This window comes from Loa loa (genome assembly GCF_000183805.2).
Source record: "Loa loa unplaced genomic scaffold supercont3.76, whole genome shotgun sequence".
Taxonomy (NCBI): Eukaryota; Metazoa; Nematoda; class Chromadorea; order Rhabditida; family Onchocercidae; genus Loa; species Loa loa.
In genome coordinates this window covers 137,326-147,491 of record NW_018108256.1, presented here as the reverse complement: position 1 = coordinate 147,491, position 10,166 = coordinate 137,326, and the positions used below count along the sequence as shown (strand labels likewise).

At 35.9% G+C, this 10,166-nt stretch overlaps 2 protein-coding genes across 3 annotated transcripts; both read right to left on the bottom strand.

Annotated features, from left to right (window-relative positions):
* Window positions 1-85: 85 nt before the first annotated feature.
* LOAG_09546 lies at window positions 86-6,116 on the bottom strand (the record flags this gene model as incomplete). 2 transcript variants are annotated; one of them, XM_003145073.2, is made up of 15 exons in its annotated part: window positions 6,029-6,116; window positions 5,840-5,943; window positions 5,276-5,440; window positions 4,748-4,906; window positions 4,339-4,440; window positions 4,038-4,114; window positions 3,664-3,792; window positions 3,046-3,307; window positions 2,588-2,806; window positions 2,224-2,409; window positions 1,924-2,072; window positions 1,430-1,655; window positions 1,147-1,270; window positions 828-982; window positions 86-551 (listed from the first exon to the last, which is right to left on the bottom strand). In XM_003145073.2, the coding sequence occupies exons 1-15, from the start codon at window positions 6,090-6,092 to the stop codon at window positions 375-377; spliced, it is 2,298 nt and encodes a 765-aa protein (XP_003145121.1). In that variant the 5' UTR covers window positions 6,093-6,116. The 2 variants fall into 2 exon arrangements, with proteins under 2 accessions (XP_003145121.1, XP_020301859.1); XM_020447961.1 differs by having other exon boundaries at window positions 375-551; window positions 4,327-4,440.
* Window positions 6,117-6,527: 411 nt separating this feature from the next.
* On the bottom strand, window positions 6,528-9,480 carry LOAG_09545 (BAG domain-containing protein; the record flags this gene model as incomplete). Its single annotated transcript, XM_020447960.1, has 6 exons — window positions 6,528-7,364; window positions 7,678-7,805; window positions 8,038-8,137; window positions 8,441-8,556; window positions 8,731-8,862; window positions 9,387-9,480. 6 exons carry the CDS (start codon window positions 9,478-9,480, stop codon window positions 7,233-7,235), a joined length of 702 nt encoding a protein of 233 aa, XP_020301858.1. The 3' UTR covers window positions 6,528-7,232.
* Between the last annotated feature and the right edge of the window lie 686 nt (window positions 9,481-10,166).

Below are 10,166 nucleotides of genomic sequence, written 5' to 3'. Positions count from 1 at the left end.
AAAAAAAAAAAAAGAAAAGAAAAGAAAAAAAACGGAAAAACAAATAAACAAACAAACAAACAAAAATGTATGAACAGAGCAATGGATTGACCTTCAAAAGAAGGATAATTCGCCCTTCTCAAGCATACCATTATTGAATTCACTGGACCATTACGATCTAGTAATCCTATCCTGCTTAAGTACGGTTCGTCACATCCTGTCCCGCTTTACTGTGATTCATTTTTCCTGCCCAGGAGTTCTACAAAAAGCTTATCAAGAAAATTCGAAGTCCAGAGTTACGTTATTTAGCGGAATTTCAAAAGCACAGAACATTTCGAACCCTTCGATACAGACACTGTAAAAGATCTTTCATATTCGTAAACTAGGTTGACGTTTTATCCTGAATAATCATTATGATCGAATAGTATTTGATCGTAATTTTGAGCGGAAATTTCACGACCAGCAAAATATCGTTTGTCCAGCGCCTGCCGTGCTGTATCTGCTTCTTGTGTATTATCAAATCGTACAAATATCTTCACACTACCGTTTGCTGGATCCTGAGCTATTACTACCTAAAAAACACTGTTTCAGTTAATAAGACCCATATACCTTTGAAGCGGTGATTTTTTTCCGAGAAATATCCACGCCTATCCAAAAAAAGAAAAATGTCGGAAGTGAAATTAGAATTTACGGACATCGATGAAATTTAGCATCCCAACACATTTATCAAGCGTTAGTAAACAACACTGACGCTAAAAATACATTCCGATCGCTTTCATAAGGAACGAAAATTTAAACTCCATTAGAACTACTCAGTTCATGCCATTTACGTTTATTGCGCTCCTTACCTCCTGCACTTTGCCATATTTATTACATTCATCACGAATTTCACCCTCCAATTCATCGTCGCATTCTTCAATCGTTACCATATTTCTCAGTACTATTACTGTTGATCGATTTGTTCGCATTAGTTTGTGCATTAACAAATGCCTTGCATCATTTCCTAAGCAATGGAAATGTTTCGAGGAATTCAACGAACTAATTCAAACAAAGTCACAAGTATCCAACCAATAAACCAGGTCAAAATATCATGTCAAGTTCTGGGTCTCTCTAAACAAAAATGTTAAATCCACAATCAGAATCCAATACAGCCCAGAAGCTTCTTACCTCTAATCTCTAAGCCTTCTTGAGCAGCCAATGATACATCGTCTGAATTAGCATTTTGTGCAGCCATCTGATCATTGAGTTCACCAGCTCGGTTTGCTGCTTCCAGTGCTTGAGGAGTGTTGAGCTGCAATAATATTACAGGCTAAATATTAAAAAGAAATCAAGGTCAAAAAACAGTCTATTTTATAATGAAATTGCAGAATAAATACGAATAGAAGTGACTGTTCGTAATGAAGAACTAACTAAAGATGAGGCTGGTTTGCACTAGCAAAAATGAACAAACCTGTGGTCCCTTCGGTACTGTTGATACCGGCTTTTTCTTCTTCTTTTTATATGATCTGTCATCCGGTTTTGATCCTTTTTCTTTGCTAGTTCCACCCGTCTTCTGTAAATCGCGTCGACTTGGTATGGAATTGTCAGAGACAACCAAAGCCATACTAGCGGAGTCACTCGTTGATGCTTGACCAATTGCAAGCTGATCCATTATGCCATCAGCAGTAGTAGTTATTCTGAACATAGAAAAATCAACCCTTTTTCTCTTCCATCTAGGTTTAATCACTATTCCCCACCAGTGTCCTCTCTTCTTGTACGTTATTTTTCTTCCTTCTGTTTTTATAGCATGTTCAATTACATTGTGCAATCTTATCCTAAATTAAAGTTTATTTCGTCAAACCGTTTATTTTAACTTCGCCTCAAGAACGGCATCAATTTACCCCATAAGCTGTATTATATATATCATTTCAAAAAGTTAAATTTTAAATGATTTCGAGAACTAACGCTTTACGATCCACAGGAGCAATATTAGCTGGAAGTGGAGCAAATGTAGCAGGTTCAACGGAAGAATTCGTTGGAGTGCCAATGTTAATCCTCGATATTAACGACTGTGTAGATGACAGTGTCACAGGGGGTGGCGGTATTGAAGAAACCTACAGCATTTGTAATATTTCAAAAATGTAACCAAGACAACAACTTTGTTCATTAAATTGAATAAGGAATTTTCTATTATAATAAGTGTTTTTTTCTTGAATTTTAGCACAGCAGGTATTTTTTCTTGAAATTCTTGAAATCAGGACTCACTGGTGGTGGTGGTACCGGAATCGTGCTAGCAGGTGCTGGTATGGATGTTATTACTTGTGGTGGCGGAATGCTGACAACTTGTACAGGCGGTGTCTGCACGGCAAAACCACCAAATCCTCGGCGGCCACCTGGAGGAGGTCCCGGTGGAAGAGGTGGCGTTGCAACAGGCAGTGGTGGCGTTGAAATCTATTTAAAGAAAAAAGTAAAAGTAAGCTGCACAATATACATTTCATAAGATCTGATAAGTTTTAAAAACTTGAAGTTTGCGAAGTTTTACTACACGCTTCTAAAGTAAAACATATTTTCCCGGTATTTCCAACACAGTAAGAAACAACTCTTCAAATTCATATTAAAGAATAGCAACCTGGTTAGGAATAACTGTAGCAGACGGCGGAGGTGTTGGGGAAACAACCGTTGGAGAATACGGTTTTCCTGCTGCTACTGGTGATACTGTTGCAAGTCCAACCATTGGAACAGTTGCTATGCCAATAGGAGGAACCGTTGTAACAACACCTACCGGTGGCGTCGCTTGCATATTATATGGTTGTGGTGAACCCTGTCGAACGGCAATGCCTCCCGAGAGCTGTAAAAATAGTGAGCTTTATGGATGTCAGTTTTATTTTTTTCTTTTTTCTTATACCCACCCTTCATATCCAGCTATCCATCACCAGTTTTGGATTAAGAAAATTGGAAAATGTTCGGCGTAGAATACATTTTTCATAATCTAAAACCAGGAGTTGATATGAATAGATTATATTTGAGCAGGTTTAGTTCACCCCCAAAAGACATGAATTCCACAGATTATGTTGTATCTATACTTACCGGAGACGTACTGGCAGTGTGAACAGGTGACTTCTTTGCAGTCATTTCTTCGGCTTGAATTTTAGCGGTGACTTCAGCAGCTGCAACAGCTGCAGCTGTAGGTAGATTCACGGCAGATGTGGGAACGATGTATGTTAGCGCATCTGGTGGTGTGATACATTTCCCAACGCGTAGATACTGCCCACCAAGGTCAAACATATTCATCCCGGCAATGGCTTCATTTGCTGATTGAGCATTACTGAATTCCAAATACCCGAAACCTCTGTAAAATAGCTGCTTATACTTTGTTTAATGAATCCATATCAGACTGTTTGGGCAAAAGAAAAAAAAAGTGTGATATCAAATTAAGGTTGTCTGCAAATAATTGAAGAACTGTTAATAACTACGAAAAAAAAAATATTTTCGTAAATTTCAACAACTGATTAAAAAGTGAATAGCACAAGTAATTTCAATGATTTTGCATCTTACAGGAAAAAAGACACAAACGAAATGTTTGTCAGAACTCTAAAAATTCTACTTCATCTTCATCGGAAACAAAACAATATGGTCGGGATACCGCGTGTAACAATACCGTGTAACAAAATAAAATCCTTTAATAGCATGCACTAATCCTTTTACCTATGCCCGCTTCCAGCGTTTGGCCCCGTAGCTCTGGCCAGTTGACATTTCGTCACCTCACCGAATGCTTCAAATACACTTTTGAGATCAGATTCTGAAAGATCCGGATGAACTGATGCAACATAGACCCTGGAAAAAGGAATTAATTAGAGAGATATGACGTATATGTGATGAAAGCTTCGGAGATCTGATTAACTTTCAGCCAAATACTTCGAAGCATTTGTATTTTCAGAAATACAGTGATGGCGACAAAAATGCATAGATCAAAAAATTTCGTTGGAAAATTTGGAGACAATTGCCAGTATGAAGAGTAAAATAACGGTAAACTGAATTTAAGCAGTTCAAAGTGCATAAATTTAATAGTGTATACTAACCGATGATATGCTTTCGCTTCCTGCATCACCATCTCGATAATTGGCTGAGCTTGTGGCATATTTGATGGCCGTCCGACCTCAAAATTGAGATCAGTGTGTAATACTCGAAATCTACCTAATCTATACCCCTTCGAAGCATACAACTAACACCTGTGCGTCTTAACAAGATTTGAACAAGAATATTCATCGGATGAAAGATCCGTTTACGAGACAGAGTCGAACAACCATGGCAATTCGCCCATGATTACAAAAGAAAACACAATAAAAGATAATAAGATAATTAACTGACTAGAACATTAACCTTGAGATTACGGCCGCCCATCAGTACACCGTTCATTGACTCCTGCGCCAAAAGCGCTGCCTCCGGAATTTCGTATTCCAAAAATGCGAAACCTTTGTGATGCTAAAATAGAACACGCAATACAACAAAGTAGTTTTGCAATATAAAATTATTATTCTGCAAATCCCATCCGCGATAGCAACTTGTATTACTGGAGCCATCTAATCCCAAATAGGAAATCTATCGATTATGAACTACGTTCACAGTGAAGAATTCTAAAGAGCATTTTGAACAAGACTCGTAATAAGCCATGAAATTTGGCCTATAATTTGTTTTATGAATCCCAATTTCATGTTTCCCAGTAATCTGACCAGAAAAGGCAAAAACATTTCTTCCCCATTTCCCATTGTATGGATCGGCATGAACTAACCCCTGTAACGGCATCCCAACTCATATTAATTGATTTGATTGGGCCAAATACACCGAAGGCATTTTTTATCATTTCTTCACGAACTTCGAAACTGATCGAACCAATATAAACACGCGCCATGAGGGATAAAGCTTGTGCATACATCGCCACTTTTTGTTGCTGAAATAGTATGACTAAAATACCAATGACAATACAGTTTTGTAAACTGATAAGAATTAAAATTACAGCTGATGTTGACGAGAATCTATAATAAAGTTTTTGTCAAACTGTACAAAAATCTGGAGTCAATCGAGAATCTAGTGTTAATTTGTTGTATGCTCATTGAACTTTTCAAGTTTCTAGAATCAGCTTTCTATTTATATGCAAGATTACATACAGCCATCTTTTCGTAAAGCATCAGTCATGTTTTAGGGCAAAACCATTTTATGAAGCATGCTCAGAATCAGGATACTGTTAGGAACATGATTCACCGAATAATCAGGTAATTCTTTACCAAAAATATAGTTCAAGCAAGAATATTACACTTACATTCTGCTGGTGTGCAAGTGTTTGTCTGAGAAGTACTTGCTTGATTGACTGCTCTTTAGCATATTTTTTCGCATCTGCTAACCAATCTTTTTGCTTGCTGCGCAGCTTTATAAGGCCCAAACCAAGTAGCTGAGCTTCCTTTTTAGCTCCAGGTCCAACGATGATCTTGAAAAAGGATAAGAATTAAATCTTGAAACTAGTAATTCCCTCAAATTACGGTGGCAAACAGAACGTGATCAAGCACAACTATAGCTTGAGAAATCGGATTTCAATAACGAATCTCCCATTATAACCTGGAGTAAGTTTTCCGAATCAGCCTGCAATGAATTAGTCATTCACTTCCGTATTACTCTCTGTTCACTGTCTACGGTTCTGTAGCGACTCTGCCAGAATAATATTCAATATAAAAAAAAAATTTACAAACTGGCACAACACATACCTATTTTTATGCGTTTATTTTTTCTCCTTTTTTAACATTCAATAGCAGGTTTTCGAGAATAGTAAGGATAACGAAAAACAGAGAGAGAAATAAAAATAAAAAGAGAAGAAACATGAGGGATTTACCGCGCCAGACTGTGGAAGAACGGGCATTGGTACAAGAGCTTCGCTCGGCATGTACGTTGTAACGGGCACAGCCGTAACATGTGGTCCTGTTGTACCATTACTTTCTGAAAAGAGGAAATAAAAAATATCACTAGTAAGGAAATACCTCTAACAATTTCTAGCTTATAAAATGATCCGATTAAAACAAACCCGTTTTGGTCCGCGTTCCAATAACAGTCGCATCGTTCGATTGCAGCTGTTCTAATTCATCCATAATTTAAACAATTTACCACTATAATCATATATACATTACGTGAGAACAATATTTAAACATGCACAATACTCTCCAGAAATATCAACCTTCTCCCTCGTCGACTTAGCTCACCCCTAACTACTGTCCCCGACACATGACATCCGGCTGCATCAATTACTGACCTCTCTCCCTGTGCCACTTCGATACGCTGGTTCCCGTCCAATATGATCGACATGCAACGGATCCGAAGTATAATGAAATTTACACGAATTTGCGCGAGCCAATAGTGGTGAACCTGAAGCAAATATCCAGATCACTCATAAAATTTCCCATAGTGGGCTCGCATTTTAAAAATCTGAAATACAATCAAGTGACGGCGAACAATGTATGTATGCGTTGTGGATGAATGACCAACGCAAAACGAAATCCAGAAATTTAACAAAATCTTTATCAACATCTTAAAGTAATACTACACTGTTCACATAGTTGTTAAAGCTTTAATCCACTAAGCAGAAGTTAAAGTAATAAAGAAACGAAAGTAATCATTAGAAAAAGCAACCGATGCTATTCTGGGACTGCTTTTTGATTAGGAATAGATGGATCAGAAATGTCACGGAAAATAAGATTAAGAACTACTGACACTATAAATGGAGGGATTCGAAAATGTCCTGATATGAAAAAATGAACTGAAAAGTTGGATGCATAAGACAAGACAAGTACAAATTAATGATAGTATAAACAGATATTGGTTACCAATATACATTGGCTTTCACCCAACAGCTGTATAAAGGTTGGGAATTCTTCCAACAAACCAAAATGAGGAATACATTAAGACGAGGAATGAGTAAGAAAGAAGGAATAACAAAATAATTTAAAATCTGATTTACGAAATGATGGTTAACACATTAATGATTGTTTATGATATTAAATGCCAGAATTAGGCAGCATATTTTTTAAGATAACTGGAAATTCAAATATAACCATCACTTGGTGAAAATCAAATTACAAAATTTGCACAACGTCCAGCCTTGATACGATACTGCTATGAATTTTTCATGAGAAGCTACAAATTAACGAAGCTAGCAATGCATATTTCAAAAACTAAATCATTTTATAATGGAAACGCTTTGCTTGTACTGACTGTAATGATTTTATACCCAACTACAAAGCATCTTCAGGATGTTCGCATCGATTTAGATAATCAGTCAGCCGTGTCATCAGTTTATCATTCTTATTCAGTGCATCCTGTAGTCCATCTACAAGGAATTTTCGCTTTTCGCGATTCCGCTGAGCCTTCAAATTTCCGGTTAAGAATATTCATTACCCAATTTGAGGTAAAAAAATTAATTGAATGTGTTTTACGATGAAACACATGCAACAGATAGGAAAAAAGTAATTAGCGTAATTAGTGGAACACTTATGTAACTGGTCTTTGAGTACGAAAGTATCTCAACAACACTGAGAACATCATTACCCTTGATGACATTAGTTGTCAATTTCCTTATGTAGAGTACATCCGTTATTATTGTCAATACCTCAGTCGGATGTTTTGCAGTAGAATGTATTTTCTATAACTCCTGTAGTTTACAAGACGAAAAAAAATTACTTGTTCTTTTTCGGTATTATCATTATTGATTTGCAAACCATCAAGTGTTTCCAAAAGTTTCATGCAATTTTCAGCGTATCCTTTCAGACGTTTATCCATTCCTTTGATATATCCTCGCCTTTCAGGATCTGTAGTATTTGATTTTCTTTTTTCTTAACTAGAACTGACTGTTTATCCCACTGACATTCATAAAAAACGGTTCACCGCTTACTGATAAATATAAATAACAAGAAGTCAAGTATTATCCAAGCTAAACTGAGTACTAATGTCAAAAACAAATCAAGAACAGATTTCTATAGTCTGCTGAATAACTATGAACTGCTATTTGTCGACAATTATCAAACGAGCACACTGCAAAACCTTTCAAGAAGTTTTTCTCCAACTGCGTCAGATCATTTTCGTTCGTTGCATATGTTTTAGATATATTCACAGTATGTTTCCGCTCGAAATCCACCAGCAGCTTTAAAAAATGGGACAGTTTGACAATTTTGAACTTATATAAAATTTACTATTCTATAGTTTCGGAAAGGGTTCGGATTTCTCCAGTAAGGACATTCCCCATATATATGTCATTTGCATATATCTCACTCAATATCTCATTCGTCGCCATGGATTACATGAAATCAATAAATTGATTTTTTCCGAAGCTTAGCGAAATATACTTAAATATTAAGCGAACGATTTCTAGTAATTACTATCGATACTGCAGATGTTGTAATGGAATAAAAATAATGTAATGGAATCGAATCTACATACAACATACCTTCCATCCAACATCTGTTTCTGTTGTCGGTGGTTTTCCAAGAACCAATAATTTATCATTTTCTTTAAAATTAAAAGATGACAACGGAGTAGAATTATCACCCATTAAAATACGCCCTAAATACAATTCTTACATTATGCAATTTCTCTCCTAACATTTTAGTATTAACGCGACCTTTGACTAATTTATTGAGTTCGTCGATAATATTTTCTTCACTCTATTCCAAAATTTCGATAATAAGAGTTGAAAACAGAAATCAATTCAGCTTAGTCGTAAAAAAGATATTATACCTCTGTGGACGATTTTTAAAGCAGTCGGGCTGATATTGCACAAGGAACACACTAGTTGTTTGAATGATCCAAGCGTTGAGATTTTTTCCGTATACGTTGTACTAATATTAACAGCGTTATCCTTTTCAGCTGCTGCAAAAGTTAAACAACTATTTAGCAATGAAGCTTGAGTAAGATCAAAGAAAACTCCATGAGCCTCTTAAAAGATTAATAAAAACAATCATGGTGATTTATGCGACCTTAGCTCATCACTTTGTGCATATCCCCGTAATTATCAAAAATAAAAAAAATGCCGGATAGGTTCTGGTTACATTTCTTTAAGCTGCCTAACATTTAGGTGACATGATAACTATAGAAAAGTAACTTGAACATTTTCGAAAAACTTGCCAAACGAGCGAAGTACTAAATGAAAAAATTATTTGTTGTTTACCATCATTAACGTCACAATTTCGAAACTAATTTTCGTGATGTATACACTTTCTCATTACAAGATTAGTTAAAATCCTTATTATACGTATGACAACATATACGCATAACCGTAGCATCAGGGAATCCACTTAACAACCAAGTATAAAAACATTCACAGGTAACGTAACAATGCATAAGGACTGGATATAACCAAGATGGGTATATGATGAACAAAAAACTTTCCTTACAAGTAGTTTGACGATTATCCACGTTGCTTGGAATGTGTTCCACGTCTACCTCTATCGGATAAATTTTCGCTGCGCACGAAATATTCAGTTTCATTGTGCATTCATTTAATCAATGAATCTTAAAAAAGGAAATTAGCATAGAGAGAAGCAAAATGAAGAGAAATAAGTATCAAGAATGCCGCTCTTACGAGTAATACTTATGTACATGAACATTGGTTATTACGTAACACATTCTTCATTGGCCATCATTGCACGTATTTTTAGGTGATAGAAAATTTTTAAAAAAAATTTTATTTACGCTTCAATAAATCTATTTGTCTAACTTCTCAATTATTTGATTATATAGCTTCTTGAATGAGACATTATGCATTCATCTCCTGGTAATTCACTGAATAACATACTTGACTACATATTATTATTGAATAAGTAACTTGGTGAAATAAGATATTTGGCCATAAAAATTCACCCAAAACTTAATCACATTCACACAAATCTCAGTACAATATTACATCTTTCTCGTTGTTAAACGAAATATTTGAGATATGAATTGCATAAAATAATGTACACCTGACAAAGACGAAAGATTGATAGGATTAGAAAGAGCATAGATTAGAGAGCGAGAACGATGAAAAAATGAAACATTAGAGAGAATCATGGGGAAATTGCGAGGGATGCGAATCATCATTCGCACTTCCTCTGCATGTGTTAGTTCAGCGTGTGGGTGCACGTACATACATGCGGGCGTGGGCGTGCCTATATATATATATATATATATATATA